Genomic DNA, 17,650 nt, shown 5'->3' with positions numbered 1-17,650 from the left:
GGCAAAAAAGTATAGCTCACAGCTTTACAAAATACAAATTTATTAAAATCTTATTTTAAAAACCAAATGTCAAGCTATGTCTGTTTCGCAAATACTGGCTTCTTGTATGCCCCAATCTTCATATATATATTCTAGCTCGCCCATAACCCACTGGTTGCAGTTAAATTTTTGGGATTGCTGGTTATCCTACTCAAACATCTATTAAGTTCTCACTCTCTGGTTGCTGCTTACCTTTCCTCTCCTCCTGCCACACACGTCTTACCCTTACAATCTCCTCCCCAAATTCCTGATGGAGCTGAGGGAAACCCATTTTGGGGGATGCTGTTTCTAACACCAATTCTGAGGAAGGTAGTTTGATATTTATTGTCAAGTATCTCGGGTCTCTCTCTAATTGGGGATGCTGCTGGCTCTTCAGAATCTGGAACTTGCCCTCCAGCTCATCAACCAAGGCCCGGAGGTACCCACATCCTGCTGTACTGAGGGCTCTCACCCAACCCTCCATGGTTTCTTGATTCTCGGCTGCCATCTTGTAGGATCGGCTACCAAGTAAGCCACCTGGGTAGGAAATTTCAAAGGTGTGTGGTTCGGAAGCAGATTCCTGCAGCTCCACGGTGCAACCTTCCAGGACAATGAGCTGCAGAGGCCCCCGCTCTCCGCTTCGCTCCCGGCAGAAGAGCAGATTCCCCCGGAGCTCGCACCAACATGGCTGGTAGGAGGAGGTGCGATTGCTCTTCTTATACAGTAGGCCTTGCTGGTCTGCGGGCTCTGCCAGGCGGGAAGAGGCAAGAGCACTGGAGATGTGGAGTTTCATGGTGGGCAGACCCTGCAGTGGGGGTGAGATGTTGATGACAGATGTGGGGTGAACTGTACAGGCATGCATGCAAGGAAGCTAGAATGGGAAAAAGAAATATGGGGGGATCAGAAGAGGAAGTGCAAATACAAATCAGCCTTTCCCAACCTAGTGCGCTCCAGATGTGTTGGACTACAACCACAATGATCCCCAAGCGGTATGAGCCATGCTGGCTAGGGTTGATGGGAGTTGTTGTCCAAAATATCTGGTGGACACCAGGTTGGGGAAGGCTGGAATAGATGAATGACAGAGGAATGAGTGAATATAGGGGTGACGGTGTGAAGGAAAGAAGATTCTAGTGACAAGAGAAATGTAAGCCAAGTACAAAGAGCAAAGCAAATGAAATGGGTAGAACAAGAGGACAAAATTCTGACATATGAGAGCAGAAAGAAATGGCAGAACAAAGAATGGAGCCACGTGCTGGACGCAGAGAAGGAAGATCAGTAATTAGGAATGGGAATTTAATTTTTAAAAATTGCAGAACAAGGTCAGGTGAAGAAACTAGAGTAGGATGTAAGAATAAAGGTGGAAACCAAATTACGAAATTAACAGTATTTGACAGCCTCCCCCAATTTAATGCCATCCTGATGTGTTGGACTGCAACTCCCATCAACCTGCAGCCAAGTTGGGGGAGGATGATTTATTATATCCTGGCATGAAAGAGCAAGAAAATTAAAGAGACAATTTAAAATTTTTGAAGGAATGAGGATGAAAGGTGGTGGTGAAGAAAGAAGTGATTTGAACAAGATAAGGAAAGAGACAATATAAAATAGATGAATGATTAAATAAAAGACTGGGCGAAGGACCAAGGGGAGAATGAAAACAGGCCTCAGAGAGGGGAAAGTCTGGGAGAAAGTAGCATGAAGAAATGAAGAGAGAGGGAAGGAGGGCAAAGATTTCCCTTCTAGAACAGCCTTCCCCAACCAGGTGCTCTCCAGATGTGCTGGAATGGAGGATTCTGGGAGTTGTAGTCCAGCACATCTGCAGGGCACCCGGTTGGGGATGGCTGTTAGAGGTTGCTGGCTGTGATGCTGAGGGATAAGGCTTCTTCCCAACAGGTTAGTCTTGAAGTACGTTAACTACAGCAGTCACAGGCAAGCCTGGGGGTATTGAGAGAAGAGGATACAATCTCTCCTCTGAGTAGTCTTACCTTTGGTGCCAAGGCATCCGGTTTTCCCCTTCAAAGGCTTCAGTTCTTCCCTTCCGGTCTGTTTTTTCCTTCTGCCACTGTTCCAGAGCAATGATTTCCCAGGTGAAGGGGCGGGGCTTGAGCTCATCTGCCTTGCCCCATCCAGGTGCTTTTCAGAGTCTTTCGATCCCACGTTCCAGGAAGCAAAGGCAGGGTACTGGTGGTGGTGAGATTCTCATCCACTTTGATCACGGCTCCTTGCTTTCTTCACCCGCAGTTCCTCTCTAAGAGCAGGAAGGACAGCCAGCTAGAAAGAGGAAGCAGGAACCCCCAATGAGGACTAAAATGTATCCACAAGCTGACCGTTCTCTCTGGTCCTAAAGAGAACAATCTCATGAGGAGAAGGGGTTGGTCACAGCAGCAACAAACTCCTGTGGGAACTGCAGGGTGTCAGGTTCTGAGTTCAGGTTGCTGTAGTACCTAAAAAGGCCCATTTTTCTAAGTTTCCTTGCCCACCTCAGTGAATTGCATTCTCTCTCTGGCCTGTCACTGGTTAAGAACAGATTGGTGGGTACTGGAGCTGAGGCCTTTTTGGTGATAGCATTTCCCAGGGAAACGCCCTCCCTTGTCTTTAGATGTGCTGTGAAGAAGACATTTTTGGTCCAGCAGGACTTTAATGGGTACATCATCTTGTCTCTCTGCCAACTCTTAGACTGTTTCAAAACTTTTGTTCTGATGTATTCTGTGATGTTTCTCTTAAGTGTTTTACTGTTTGCTTTTATTTTCTTGAGAAGATGGTACCATGTGAAGTGGGGCACAAATGAATAAAATAAATGCTATTTCAGAAAAACACCTAACCCTAGAAAATAACCCTCTTGCTAAGCTTTAGAGAGACTGCATAGCTTAGTTTCAGGATTACAAAACACTGAGATGGTTTTTTAACAGTGGTGTGCTAGGCAAATATTCAACTGGTTAAGCTCCCTGCTTTGGAGGCCCAGCATCTAGTAAACGGGAAATACAGAAAGCCAGTGCATAAGCTGGGGACATGGGTATGAAGACTGGGGCAGTAATTATCAAAGGGGGGAGCCACACAGATACCACCCCTTTTTTGGGGACACAGGACACCTGAAGAAGAAGTGGGTTGTGAAGCCAAGAACTGGATGGCTGAATGGCCCCTATCAAAGAACCCCCACTGGTCCACATTGGGCTTGCTGAGGTGAATGTATCCCCACTGCTTCATCACCACCACCCCAGTTAGGGAAGGTTAGGAAAAGCTACTGCAGTAATTTCATTTCATTTATTACATTTCTATACTGCTAGTAGCCAAAGCTCTCTGGGCAGTTTACAGAAACTAAAAACTTTAAAAATACAGTATTATGCATAATATAAAAACAATTTAGCTACAAACATATAAACAGAGTACACACACACACAATATCCCATGACCTGATTAAAAACCTATCATACTGCGAAATGCCTGGGGGTAGACAAGGGTCTTAACCTGGCGCCCAAAAGATAACAATGTTGGCGCCAGGCAGACCTTGCTGGGGAGTTCGTTCCTAATTGGGGGGGGGGGAGGGCTGCCACTGAAAAGGCCCTCTCCCTTGTTCCCACCCTCCGAGCTTCCCTCAGAGGGCCTTAGACGATCAGCATAGTGTACAGGTAGGTTCATGCCAAGAGAGGTGCTCCGTTGGTTATTGTGGTCCTGAGCCATATAAAGCTTTATAGGTCAGAATCAGCCCCTGGAATCGGGCTTGGAAACATACAGGCAGCCAGTGCAAGTGGGCCAGAACTGGTATTATATGTTTGGACCTTCTTGTCCCTACTATCAATCTGGCCGCATGTTGATAGTCCCCTTTGTCTGGTTTTAGGAGGGGTGGTGGTGGTAAAGAAGCCCTGTTCTGTTTCTTTTCTAATGGTTGTGTAGTATTCAAAACAACAGAGATTCTGGTGGCCCCTTAAAAGACTAACAGCAGAATCCTTTGCATATCTATGCAGAAGGAAGTCCCACTGAGTTATGTGGGACTTAGTCCCAAGTAAATTTGCATAGCAAGGGTGAGCAACCAGAGGTCCTCAGCCTAATTTCATGTAGCCCGTGACCTAATTTCAAAAGCCCTCTGCATGTTATCAGTTTAAACCTCTGGCAAGAGCTCCGTCCCTTCCCTGGCAGCCTATGTGTGGGAAGGAAAGAAAGGAGAGGGACAGAAAGAAAAAGGGTGACCCACTCACTTTTGGCCTTGGCCCTACTCACAGCTGGCATGTGGCCCCCAACAGAATATCCATGAGGGAATGTGGCCCTTGACAGGAAAAAAAGGTGCCTACCCCCTGGTGTACAGCAGGGATCCCCCACCTTTTTGGACCTGTGGGCGCATTTAAGAATTTGAAAAACTGCTGTGGGCACCACCACAAAATGGCTCCCACAGAGGATGTGGCTGTCACATAATGGCTGCCTTGGGGGCCTGGCTAGTCAAAACTGAGCTAATGACTTGAGGGAGAAATAGTAAGACTGGAGTCTGGTAGAGAGGGAAAATAGCAAGGCAAAGGGGTAGCAGAGAGACAGAGGAAGGCTAGAGGCTAGAAAGGGAGAGAAAAAAAAGTACCCTAACATTTTCCAAGGCTTTTCTTTTTTTTTAAAATTGTTTTTTGAAGGGGGAAAGAGTGGAGAGCTTTGTGGGTGCTGTTGGAAGTCTCCACAGGCACCACGTTGAGGACCCCTGGTGAATAGGATTGCAGCCTGACAGATTGTGGCATACATTTTTCCTTGGCTACAGCCTATTTCATCAAAATCTGATTAAATGGGCTCTTGCTTATGCCTCAATAGTGCCAAAGCAGGGCTAGCCCTTTCAGCGCTGGAGGAGTATTATCCTAATTCACAAATCTTTGCATGTGGCTGGCAACAGAGCCCTGCCTAATTAAGCATGAGAATCTGTACTTGTGCTGTGGCTGATGGAAGAAATTCTTAAGGAACATCCACACCAGTGCAGTGTTCCATTTTTCTCCTTCAAACGTTTTCCACAGTAGGGGGAAAACATGGGAGAACCGCTGCTTACACAATAGTTGTTATACAAGGACGGTGACTTTGGCCAGATCACCATAAAACGTGAGTGAACAAAGCATGGCTGTTCCACAATAAATGACTTGCCCGGAAGAGCTCTTACTGTTGAGCAACAAGGTAGAGTAAGGGCGCAAATCCTATACATGTTTAGACAGAAAAAAGCCCTACAACTTCCAGTATCCCCCAGCCAGCTGGGACCTGAAGGACTTTCTTCCGTCTAAACATGCATAGGATTGCACCCTTAGTTTAATTAGAACTTCAGAAGAGCCCTTCTGCATTCGACAAAGTAAACCTTCCCCAACTGAATGCCCTATGGATATGTTGGACTGCAGCTCCTAGCATCCTCTAGCCAGCCATGATGGATGGGGGATGCTGGGAGTTGTAGTCCAACACATCTGGAGACTGGGTAGCTATGTCTCCTTTTGTTTTACAGAGGACTGTCCTCTACTCGAATTGTTGTCCTCTGTAATTCTGGTTTAAAGATAAAGAACCATAAGGCATGTTGTCCATCAACAGTCAGCACCTGAACAGCAGACTGAACAGGTAGGCATATAGGTCACCAGCACTATGGTGAGATGTATTGTATTTTTGTTAAAATCATCATCATTTGTAAATGTGCATGTATATATATAAAATAAATTAGCATATGCAAATTGGTGCCCTCTTTTTTTGATGATGCATTTCCTCTTTTGGAGATTTATAAGTGGCCACCCTTTCTGGAGAGCACCTGGCTAGGTAAGGCTGGACCAGGCAAAGGTCCACCTCATCCAGGGTTCTGTTTTGGAGAGGGCCAAAGAGAAGCCTTTAGAAAGCCCGTGAGCAGGGCCCAGAGGCAAAGGCCGCCTTTTCCCGTTTCTCCCTCGGGGCATTGTGGATCAGTATATGCTGCCCCTGACCTTGGAAGTTCCATTTAACTATTATGAGTAATAGCTGCAGCCAGACCAATGTTTTACAAATGTGGCTAATGCTCTTTTAATTATCTAAAACAGCGCCTATCACCACATCTGCTGGCAGTGAATTTCCTGAAATAATTACGTGTCACTAAACAGTTACCAGCTATGGCAAACCTAGACAGCAGAGTAAGAAGCAGAGACATCACCTAGCCAACAAAGGTCTGTATAATCAAAGCTATGGTTTTCCCAGTAGTAACATACGGCTGTGAGGGCTGGACTATAAGGAAGGCTGAGCGCCGAAGAATTGATGCCTTCGAACTGTGGTGCTGGAGAAGACTCTTACGAGTCCCCTGGCCTGCAAGGAGGTCAAATCAGTCCATCCTAAAGGAAATCAACCATGACTGCTCCTTGGAAGGACAGATACTGAAGCCGAAGCTCCAATAGTTTGGCCACCTAATGCGAAGAGAAAACTCACTGGAAAAGACCCTGATGCTGGGAAAGATTGAAGGCAAAAGGAGAAGGGGACGGCAGAGGATGAGATGGCTAGATAGCATCACGGATGCAATGAATATGAACTTGAGCACGCTCCGGGAGAGAGCAGAGCACAGGAAGGCCTGGCGTGCTATGGTCCATGGGGTCACGAAGAGTCGGACAGGACTGAACGACTGAGCAACAAGAAACAGTTACCAGTGCACAAGAGGTCCCCCACAACTTCAACATACTTTGGGCTGGAGAGTAAATATAGCAGATTTTTTGTTAGCGAGACAGGCTCGAAAGACTACACAACTTTTACACAGCCCAATTAAAAAAAAATCCCTCTTGTAACTACAATATTTCTTGAGCGTGGGAGGACAACAGGCCCTTCCGCGCACCCACAGCCCCTTTAAGCGCTGCCCCTACTTTCCACAGCTGCGCTGGGCAGCATCAATGAGGCAGCAGGCCGCCAAAAGTAAGAGTCACTTCCGGTGCGCCCGAAGAGCGGTGGGGGAAATGCCTGTGTCTCTTTTCCGTCATATCCGCTTCGAATGGCGGCAGGACCCGGATGTTGATTCCTTCACCGTGGGGGTTCCAGAGTTGGGGAGCTGCTGCATAAGTCGCTTAGGGGGAGCCGGCTCCGTTCGAGGAGGAGGAGGAGGAGGAGGAGGGGGTGGAAAAGTAAGAGCGTGCGTGCGGTAATTTGCATATTATATTTGCACGCTGCGCTTGGGCTCTTGGGAGTTGGCGGGAGCGTGTTTTGGGGGGGCGGGGAGGAAATGGGGCCTTTTGGGGTGCCCAAATAACTGTCGAAATGGGCTCTCAGGTTAGTTCCCACTTGATTAGACCTATGAGGGAAATCCGTCTCTATGACGTAGACCAGGGTTATCGCGGGGAGGGAGCGTTTGGTGGGCCGCTTTTCCCTTCTCCCCCCTCCCCCCCCGGTAGTTCGTTAGCGTGCCCCGTGTAGGAAGTTATTGGTGGGTTTCTTGTGGAGTTCATTTGCATACATGCCCGAGTCTGTTGTTCGAGGAGGAGCGGGGGTTGTATGAGGTAGAGAGACAGTGTGGTGCAGTGGTGAGAGTGTCGGACTGGGAGTGAGGAAGTCCAGGTTCAAGTCCCCGCTTGGCCGTGGGAGCTGACTGGCTGACTTTGGGTCTGTCACAGACACTCAGCCTCGCCTCCCTCACAGGGTGGTTGTTGTGAGGATAAAATGGAGAGGAGGAGGAGGAGGATGTAAGCCACCTTGGGTTCCTTGCAAAAAAAAAAGGCAGGATATCAATGCAATAAGTAAACAAATATGCTTCTTCAGGAATGTTGTCTTTATGAAGGCAATGAAAAGCTGAAAAACCTGCCTGTGTTTGGATAACACTCAACAGCTGAAGAATGGAGGAAGAAGAGTGGGTGGTGTTTTTACTTTTCTCCCATGGCCGCTGTTATTTTGGTGATCAGGGTTTAGTCTTCACAGCTCTTGCTTGCTAAAGTCCCCCCTGTCCCTCCCCCTTGTTGCACCACCCCAAAATAAAGTCTCAAAGTAGTGAGAATGTAGTAGATCCATTTTTTTGTGTACACACACACAGTTAAATGTATGTAATTTTTACTGGGAAGTTTGGGGTGTCTTTTTGCAGATATTTATTTTATTTATTTATTGCATTTATATCCCACCATTTTTTCTCTTGCAAGGAACCCAAGGCGGCTTACATTCTCCTCTTCCTCCTCTCTGTTTTATCCTCACAACAACAACCCTGTGAAGTAGGTTGGGCTGAGAGTCTATGACAGGCCCAAAGTCAGCCAGTGAGCTTCCATGGCTGAGTGGGGACGGCTCCAAGTCCAACAATCTCACCACTACACCACACTGGCTGTCAGTGTCTTGAAACAAATATCTTGAAACAAATCATTGTCAAGAATGCACAATGAGCTTTTAATTTGCTATGTCTGTGTGTTTCTTTGGCTTTGAGGTTATATAACCAGCATCATGGTAGGATATCTGCTTAGACAGGGTGGTAAATGATGTGTATAAAGCACATCCCTGTGCTTCTACGGTCAGCAGAGATGCTTTCGACAGCTACATGTTTACAAACTGTCCTCTGAGACTGCATGGGGGAGATAAGGCCCTTATCGGCAGCAGAACCAGCATGCCCCTGATGCTGGTTGACTGAGCCTATCAGAACAGCCAAGTCCCTCATGAAAGCTGCATAGGTTCCGCATAGGTTTCTTGGGTGTCTGGAGTCCCATCTCTGAATCTCATCTGCTTTTCATAGAGCCACAATGTCAAAACGCAAAGTGACTTTTGAGGATCAAGGGGATGGGGATGAGGATGAAGAGGAAATGAGTTTGCCAAAGAAGAAGGTAAGTGAGAGAGATTTTCTTCTAAAAAAGCTGTCCTCAACCTGGTGTCCTCCAGATGTTTTGGACTACAGCTCCCATCATCCCTAACGATGTGCTTTTGTTGATTGTTAAAAACTTACTTGTTTACCCTAGTTTTTCCCAACTATTAACTTGTCTAAATGTTGTTGTGCTTTTGTATTGATAGATTTTATAAAAGAGGGCCTTTTCTGCAGTGGCCCCACAATTTCTGAAAGAAATTGTCATTGGGGGTCTGCCAGGCCCCATCATTGCAGGCTTTTAGGAAGGCCCTGAAAACTCACTGCTTTACTCTACCCTTCCCCTTGATATGTTTTATCGGACTAGGTTGTAGCTGCAGTTTGGTGTTGTAGGTTTTGTTTTATGCTGGTGTTGTTTTTTAGAATGTTAGTTACTGATGCTGCTTTTACAGTTTTTATTGCTGCATTGGATTTTATTATGTGAGTTTTCCTGTTGTATGCTGCCTTGGGAGGCTCCTGCCCTGAACGGCGGGCAAGAAATATTTTAAATAAATAAAATAATTTGTTGTAAACCACTTGGGGATTTTTAAAATGGGAAGCGGTATATAAATATTCTAAAATAAGCCAACAGCCATGCTTGCTGGACTTCATGGGAGTTGTAGGCCAAAACATCTGAAGGGACCCAGTTTGGAGAAGGCATTTCTATAGCTTGGTATTCAGGGGACAAAGCCAACAGGGAACAGTCTGTTATCTTCTTTAAATGATGCAAAAACTAGGAGGCTGCACGTATTGAAGCTGTAAACCGGTGACATTGGGGGACAGGGACAGACACATCGGTTTCCAAATACAGAATTTTGACACCATTTTTCTTTTCTGTGAATAGCTGGTGGAGCCTGCCATTGGTGGGCCAGGCAGCCGCTTTAAGGGCAAGCACTCTTTGGACAGTGATGAGGAGGATGACGAAGAGGATGAAGGGCGAGGAAGTAAATATGACATCCTTGCCTCAGATGACGTGGAAGGTAAGTATGAGACCGGGACTGGAGGGGTAGGTATCCTAGAACTCAGTATTCCAAGATCATTATTTAAAAAACAAAAAGCAAGTTTCTAGTCCCTCTGGCTATAAAGATAAGAGTGGCTGCTTATGATGGCAACTGAATTACTGTTTCAGTACTTAGGCAAAACCGTAAAGACCAGGTAACCTCCCTTGTGGACTGTGGGAATGCTGTGGACGTAATATACCTCGACTTCAGCAAAGTTTTCAACAAAGTGCCCCATGATATCCTGATTAGCAAACTAGCTCAAAGTGGGCTAGATGAAACAACGATCCGGTGGATCCACAGTTGGCTACAGAATCGTACCCAAAGAGTGCTTATCAATGGGGTCTTCTCAAACTGGGGAGAGGTAATGAGTGGTACCGCAGGGCTCAGTCCTGGGCCCAGTGCTCTTCAACATTTTGATTAATGACTTGGAGGAGGAGGTGCAGGGAATGCTGATCAAATGTGCAGATGACACAAAATTGGGCAGGATAGCCAATACCCTGGAAGACAGAAACAAAATTCAAAGCGATCTTGATAGGCTGGAGCGCTGGGCAGAAAACAACAGAATGACATTTAATAGGGATAAATACCAAGTTCTGCACCTAGGATAAAGAAACCAAATGCACAGTTACAAGATGGGGGATATGTGGCTCAACAACACTACAAGTGAGAAGGATCTTGGAACTGTGGTAGATTACAAGTTGGATATGAGCCAGCAATGTGATGTGACTGCAAAAAAGGCAAATGCTATTTTGGGCTGCATTAATAGAAGTATAGCATCCAAATTCTGTGACGTCCTAGTTCCCCTCTACTCAGCACTGGTTAGGCCTCATCTGGAGTACTGTGTCCAGTTCTGGGCACCACACTTGAAGAAGGATGCAGACAAACTGGAGAGGGTTCAGAGGAGGGCAACAAAGATGATCAGGAGAATGGAAACAAAGCCCTATGAAGAGAGACTGAAAGAACTGGGCATGTTTAGCCTTGAGAAGAGAAGACTGAGGGGAGATATGATAGCGCTCTTCAAGTACTTGAAAGGTTGTCACAGAGAGGAAGGCCAGGATCTTTTCTCGATAATCCCAGAATGCAGGACACGGAATAATGGGCTCAAGTGACAGGAAGCCAGATTCGGGCTGAACATCAGGAAAAACTTCCTGACTGTTAGAGCAATACGAAAATGGAACCAATTAAGTAGGGAGGCGATGGGCTCTCCCACACTGGAGGCATTCAAGATGAGGCTGGACAGCCATCTGTCAGGATGCTTTAATTTGGATTCCTCCACTGAGTAGGAGGTTGGACTTGATGGTCTAATAGGTCCCTTCCAACCCTACTATTCTATGATTCTATGAATGGCTCAAAGCCATTCATATACATTATTTCAGTAATCCTTAAAACATCCTTTAGGGCAACTCAGTATGTATGTATACTGTTTGTATCTGTGTGTAGGTATGCAGGGGTTCACAAATTCTGGTTGGCCTTGGTAGTCAAACCAGAACTTTTGGTCATCAGACCCCTGTTGCTCTTTTCAGCACAATCCTGTACACATTAACTCAGAGGTAAGTCCACTTGTGTTCAGTGAGATTTACTCCCAGGTGATTGCACATAGCATTGCAGCCCTATTCCCAGCCCTTGTGCTGCACTTCTGCAGGAGGTCAGGGACAGTTGTCTCCTCGTCAGTTCAGCTCTGAATGGGGTAGAGAAGTAGTGGCTTGCTTGGGCGGCCGTCAGCTGAGCTGCTTGGGGTACCTTGGCCCCATGCTACTAAAATGGCCATTCCCAGCCTTCCCCAGTTTGTTCTGGTGGTGGGCAGCTGAGGCAGTCTTGAGCACCTCGGCTTCCCATCACTGAGCCCTCCCAAACCATGGTGTGAGTGCTGAGCGAAAATGTGGACCCTTTCATAGATGCATGCGTAACGTTGGAGGCACTAGGACGCAGGTAGGCAGCACGTGTGCTGCATGCAGCGGCTACAGCCCCTGCTGCCCACCAAAATTGTTTAAATTTTTTTTAAAGACATGGGGAGCGGCCATTTTGACTGGGTTTTTTACCCTTTTAGTGTACTGTAGCAACACTAAATCAAATTTAAGGATCAAAATTAGCTTGTTCCAGATGCCATTTTTAGACATTTAATTTTAATGTTTTAATTTTTTCAGCACCACACGGGCAGGGGGAGGTGCAGCCTGTGAAAGAGGGTCCAGTTGGCGAAAATGGCCCTTGACCTTTCAGAGTTGCCTACCCTTCTGCTAGGGAGAGCATAATTATTGTAGGGTGGAAGGATTCCTGGTTGCTCATTCTTCCCGCTCCAGTAATTAGCATGCTTACTACCTGCTCCAGGAATTGCAGTAATTTTAGGCCAGTCTTAGAGGATGCTGGTCCGTCAGGAATTGATCTTTTCTTGTTTTACCCTTGTAGGGCAGGAATCTGCCACTATTGACTATGAAGATGGTGTACGGATCACCCCATTCAATTTGCAAGAGGAGATGGAAGAAGGTCATTTTGATTCAGAGGGCAACTACTTCTTGAAGAAAGAGGCAATGATCCGGGACAACTGGTTAGACAACATCGACTGGGTAAGATGGCCAGTGCAGAACACCCAGTGCAAACAAAGTCTTCTCACCCATAGGTGTGAAGAACCGTGGCTGTTTGTACAGTATGTAGAGAGGAATCCCTGACCACACCAGAGATGTCCAGGAATTTGTACTGGCTGTAGAAGCAGTTTCTTGCACTTGAATAAATGCAGCGATTCTGAAATGACCTGCAGAGGGAGCCACAGTGGAGGAATTGACATTGTTATAGTTCTGTGGCTACGCCATGCTTGAATAGGTTCTTGGTGGCTTGGATAATCAGAAATAAGAACATAAGAGCCCTGCTGGATCAGACCAGGGGTCCATGTAGTCCAGCATTCCGTTCAGACAGTGGCCAACCAGCTGTTGATGGAAAACCTACAAGCAGGACATGAGTGCAACAGCACCCTCAAAGTTAATAAATAGTAACTTTGGTATCTGTAAAACAATATAGTATTTAGACTATTTCTGCATGACCTTCGGGCCCTATGGTGTTTGAAGCAGTTCCGAGGCAGGATAGGCTTAGCTTGTTCAAAGTGCACCCCTCCCCTTGCACAGTGAGCTTTTTCGCTGAATAGGGATTTGAATGTAGGGCTCCCCAATAGTAAACTCGCACCACCATACACAGTGGGAATAAGTGCAATGACAGTTGTGAGAATGGGTGAGATGGCAAAGTGGGTTTGGATGTGGATTTTTCATGGGTATGTTTATTATGCCATATTTTAGAATTGCACTAGCTCTTGAAAATTGATTAGAATTCTGTTGAAAATAGGTCTAGGTGTAACATTTTAAAATGAAATATAAAGAAAGGATGTTGTTCTCTCAGCCACCCCTTGACGACCACGAGGATAGGATTGAGCAGCCGGTGGTAACACTGCCTCAAATGACGCTGATGGGATCTTGGGGATATTACAAGAGGAACAGTGAATGGAAAAGACGGCATTACTAGCTTAGGCATCCACTAGAGTTCAGACATGAAAGCCATATGTTTTTAATGGCATACTACTTTTCTCTTCCGGCCTCACCCATCCCTCTCTCCTTTCCACCAGGTCAAGATAAAGGAGCAGCCTCCTGGTCGGAAGAAACCACCACTGGATTCTGTGGATGATGAGGAGGAGGATGAAGATGATGACCTTGAAGTTGGCCGGGCGCCTTTGGACAAGAAGGAGCTGCTGGAAGGAATGGTGGATTTAGTGCTACCTGGCGAGACAGTGGCTAGAGCCATTCAAAGGCTTGGAGACAAGGGTGGGCCCAAGAACAGCGGGTGTCAGCGCAGGCCCTGGAGCCGTCTCAAGGCAGAGGAGGCAGAAACAGCTGAGGAAGGTGATCCCCAGAAGCCCGGGTCGCCTGAGCGGAAAGAGCAGCTGGAGCGCCTGTCAGGCCTGGCTGACCAAATGGTGGCGCGAGGCGTGTACGAGATCTACCAGGAGACCCGGGAGAAGCTGGCACTGAGGCTCCGGGCATTGGAGCATCCTCCCACAGCACCTTCTGCTGCTGAACCGGAACTTGATATGTTTGCGGAGGATATTGATGAAGCAAAACTGGGGGAGAAGACGCCGGCGGGTGAGAGTCCTTCGGCGGTTGAGGACTGTGTGGTTATGGGGAGGGAGTGGAAAGGGAAGCCATGAAGTGGAAACACACGGGCCAGAAAATCACACAGTGCGGCTCTTTGCGGAGTTTGCCACTGTAGATGAGGTGTCATGCTTTTTCCTGCACTCAGAAAATGAGTATGTCGGGGGAAAGGTCTCCAGCCTAGTATTCTCCCTGATACATGAGGTTTCTGTGTGCAGGGTGCTTATGTGAGAAAGCATTCAAGCATGTGGTTTCCTCAACTTTGACATTTTATAGTACAGCCCAGCTATACCTGCACCACGGGATGGTCCCGATCGTGTGTTTCAGTTCTTAGTTGTGGGGATGTAGGTGGCATCAGCAACCTGACAATTCTAATGCTCCCCAACAGCAGCAAGTGAGGGCCAGCAGCAGGATGATGACAATGCTCTCTCCGAGGTGATGTGGGAATATAAATGGGAGAACACAAACACGTCTGAACTCTATGGCCCCTTTAGCAGCTCACAGATGCAGGTAAGAGACTGAAGGTGGGACAGCAGATGAATTACTGTTAATTCACTTTCAGGGTTTTTTGGTCTGTCTGTTTCTCATCTTATGTTCACTGTTCTTGTTTGTTCATTCATGTCCCTGTTAATGTCCTTTATTTCCACCTGTACCATCACCCTCTGGCTCATCATCTTCTCCTTTTGCTTCTCCATCCTTTCATTATCCTTCTTTTTTCCTATCGTGCTCTTTAAGTTACCCTTTATATGCATTCCTGTCTTCAGTTCTTTGGTCTTTCATGTTCACCTCTATCCATTATTGTTGCTGATTGTTTGATTACATCACTGGACTATTTCTGGAAGGCACTCCGTGTGGGGCTGCCTCTGAAGAATATTCAAGTGGCACACATCACTGTGTTCTACCTCCTAAGGTGGGTTGGACATTGTGAGCATATCATACCAGCAAGAAAAAGATGCTCCTATGCAGTGGCTGCATCAAGGAGTTTTGAACACTAATGCAGTATGTTTCCACAGAGATAATGTCATTAACATTTACTGCTGCACTTCCTTTTGCTGAGGTTGTTATTACAAAAAAAACCCCTATGGAGTTAGAGGTGTGTCTGTGTTAAACCATCAAGGATCTTGACTGATATTACACCAGTGGCCTAGGGTCCATGCCAGTGTGTTCTAGATGACTTGGGCTGTGCATATCTTAAAACCCATCCCTTCTGTGGCATCCCATTGCAGTCCCAAAAGTAAACTATGGGAGAGGGCTTTTTAACAAAACCAGCCACATACCAAGTTTCAGCATCCAAGATGCCCATGAGGTGATATTGGTTGCTCCTCCATATTTCTGGAACGGCCTTGTGCCAGCTTTGCAAGAATACATTTTGGAAGTACCGTAACTCCAGGCTGTGTGTGCTGTGCAGTCTCAAGCCTAGAACTGGATATTACATGCAGAATTCAGCTACCTGGAAATCTCAACTTTCATCATAAAACAAGTTTCTAGCCCTTAACAATCTTCCCCATTCTGTTTCGCAGGAAAACAGCTGACTTAAAATTATATGAGCAGTTCTAATGTTCTGCTTCATTGCATCCCATCTGGGCATCTTCTGGCTTCAGCCCTTTGCTCATTCTCTTTCAGTTTCAAGTTTTGTTTGGCCCTTTCGATATGCTAACATTAAGTATTTGAATCCAACATTGGTGGGTTACATTAATAGCTGGTTTCAATGTTGGTTCTATTTGCTTTTCTTTCCAGTTCCAGTTCCTTTCTCTTTCATGCTTTTTTCTGTATCTCTCCAGGACTGGGTATCCCAAGGCTATTTTCCTGATGGGGTTTACTGCCGGAAGGCAGATAATTCTGAGGGCCAGTTCTACAATTCCAAGCGCATTGATTTTGACCTCTACACGTGATCGGAACCCGCCTCCCGCCCCATGGAGCACAACAGATGGAACTCAGTGCAGCAGCAGACTGAAAGAACTTGCCAGACTTTAGGGGGTGGGGGCCTGGGAAGGGGTGTGTGTGTGTGCGAGTGTGTTTGAGGGGGGGAGAGGTTTGATTCGCCATTGAATTCTGAGGATGTTTCAGATTTTGTGAAAAATAAAGAATCAACCTTAAATTGGGTGGGTCAGCTGTGTCTTTTTCCCTGCTGTCAATCAGATCCAGTCATCCCTAAGTCAAACCACTTAAGGATTTTGTTAGTGGTGTATAAATATCACAAATACATTCCTCTGTGGAGCTTGGTGTAGGATAGCAGTTGGTAGGCACAGGATGTCACGCCTGCTCCCTGGTTCCCTGTTCCAATTGCTAGTTCTCTCCTGCTCCTCCATGCTTCCAACAGCATCTTGGTGATGAGAAGGACAAAAAGCCACACATAAGCAAATGGAAGATGGTGGAGGGTAGGATAATAGACTTGGTTTTGCTGACCTGTAGCGTAGGAGGCCATGGTTTATTCAATGTTGGGTGGAAAAATGTGACCTGGTTTGCTTTATTTATTAGATCTGTATGTTGCCCAACTGGCAAATGCCCTTGGGGTGGTTTACAATACCGGCTTTAGTCAGACGGCGCCTTTGTATATGCATTTGTTTGTGTGGAGGGGAGTGCGGTGGCGGGGGCGTGTCTGCACGGGCTCCCTTTTCCCACTCCCTTTTCCCACTCCCTTTTCCCACTCCCTTTTACACATGGTCTGGACACTTCATGCCCAAACATACTCCTTGGGCCCATGCCTCAGAGTTTTATTCAGTGACACCCAGCTCCCACTCCCCGTTAAGAACGGGTTAATGTTTTGATGACAGAACACCTCAAACAAGTAGTATGTCAACTGAAGGAAAGTAATTTGAAGTAATTATCAAAGTCCACATTTCCTGGGATTCATAGCGAAACTGTGCTAGGTGATTTGAGCAGCTTCCCCTTTATGGTGTTTAATAATGCAGGCTAGATGAGTTACAGAATTTTTTAAAAGGCTGAGAAGTGATTTTTTTTTTAAATCAGGAGCTCCCTTTGTGCCTCATTTTATTTACATGTCTCTTGATGCCATGGAAGCAAAAAGTAGCCAGATGTATCCCATGCCGATGTTGCTGTAACTGAGGCTTCTGTGGTTTTACTGGCTGTTTCCCCCTTGAGCTGTTCATGACAAGTAGACCTTATGCTGGGGAGTGCTAAAGAGCACAGTGATACCCTTCAAGCTTTGTTCTGTAGTAGGGTGGCCCCTTTTTTATGGAGTGAAGCTTCATATCTTTAAGACTATCAAGAGCTGCCTTATTGGATCAGACTAAAGCTCTATCTAACTTAGCTTTCTGTCTCCAACAGTGGGCAGACAGATCCCTCTGGAGAGCTCACGTGTCAAGCATGAAGGTGGTAACCATCCTTAGTTTGCCGCAACATCCAGTAGAACATCTGGAGGGTTCTACTGCATCTGAACAGTGGAGATTCCACTTTGCTGTTGTGACTAATAGTCACCGATACGCCTGTTCCCTGTTAGTTTGTCTAATGCCTATCGGGCAAAGTTTCCCCAGGATGGAGCTGCAGGAAAGCTTTGCCTCTTAGATTTCACCTGTCACGTGTGGCTCTGCAAAGGAGTTGGACTCTTGAGGGGGGTGGGGGGAGGGCTGTTCTTTTTCCCTATTCTGTCTGTCACTTCCCCTTGTACTTCATGTTGGAAGTGTTTTGTACACCACCCTGTAATCCTTCAGACATGAAGGGTGATTAAGAAATACTCTAAATACATTTACATGACACAAATGAGTGATAAAACCAGAAGTGTGTGTATGTGTGTGTGC

The 17,650-nt window shown here is 46.4% G+C and overlaps 2 protein-coding genes across 9 annotated transcripts; one reads left to right on the top strand and one right to left on the bottom strand.

The window, feature by feature from the left end:
• Window positions 1–21: 21 nt before the first annotated feature.
• Window positions 22–7,053, bottom strand: LOC146342203 (sesquipedalian-1-like). Of its 3 annotated transcripts, none has more exons than XR_014783923.1 (3): window positions 6,828–7,053; window positions 2,001–2,286; window positions 22–823 (listed from the first exon to the last, which is right to left on the bottom strand). XR_014783923.1 is itself a non-coding variant. In XM_084805867.1 (2 exons), exon 2 carries the CDS (start codon window positions 809–811, stop codon window positions 191–193), a length of 621 nt encoding a protein of 206 aa, XP_084661993.1. In that variant the 5' UTR covers window positions 812–823; window positions 2,001–2,060; the 3' UTR covers window positions 33–190. The 3 variants fall into 3 exon arrangements, 1 of the variants encoding a protein (XP_084661993.1); XR_014783922.1 differs by having other exon boundaries at window positions 6,615–6,864; XM_084805867.1 differs by lacking the exon at window positions 6,828–7,053 and having other exon boundaries at window positions 33–823; window positions 2,001–2,060.
• CD2BP2 (CD2 cytoplasmic tail binding protein 2) lies at window positions 6,946–17,620 on the top strand. 6 transcript variants are annotated; one of them, XM_084805865.1, is made up of 7 exons: window positions 6,946–7,082; window positions 8,663–8,750; window positions 9,609–9,744; window positions 12,169–12,326; window positions 13,370–13,883; window positions 14,281–14,402; window positions 15,674–17,620. In XM_084805865.1, exons 2-7 carry the CDS (start codon window positions 8,670–8,672, stop codon window positions 15,782–15,784), a joined length of 1,122 nt encoding a protein of 373 aa, XP_084661991.1. In that variant the 5' UTR covers window positions 6,946–7,082; window positions 8,663–8,669; the 3' UTR covers window positions 15,785–17,620. The 6 variants fall into 6 exon arrangements, with proteins under 6 accessions (XP_084661991.1, XP_084661989.1, XP_084661986.1 ...); XM_084805863.1 differs by having other exon boundaries at window positions 6,946–7,090; XM_084805860.1 differs by having other exon boundaries at window positions 6,946–7,099.
• Window positions 17,621–17,650: the final 30 nt, after the last annotated feature.

Source organism: Heloderma suspectum, chromosome 6 (assembly GCF_057233095.1).
Source record: "Heloderma suspectum isolate Gila_16-S chromosome 6, 16-S_ref, whole genome shotgun sequence".
NCBI classification, from domain to species: Eukaryota; Metazoa; Chordata; class Lepidosauria; order Squamata; family Helodermatidae; genus Heloderma; species Heloderma suspectum.
Note: the sequence above shows the minus strand (reverse complement) of the source record. Positions and strands in the feature narration are given on the sequence as shown.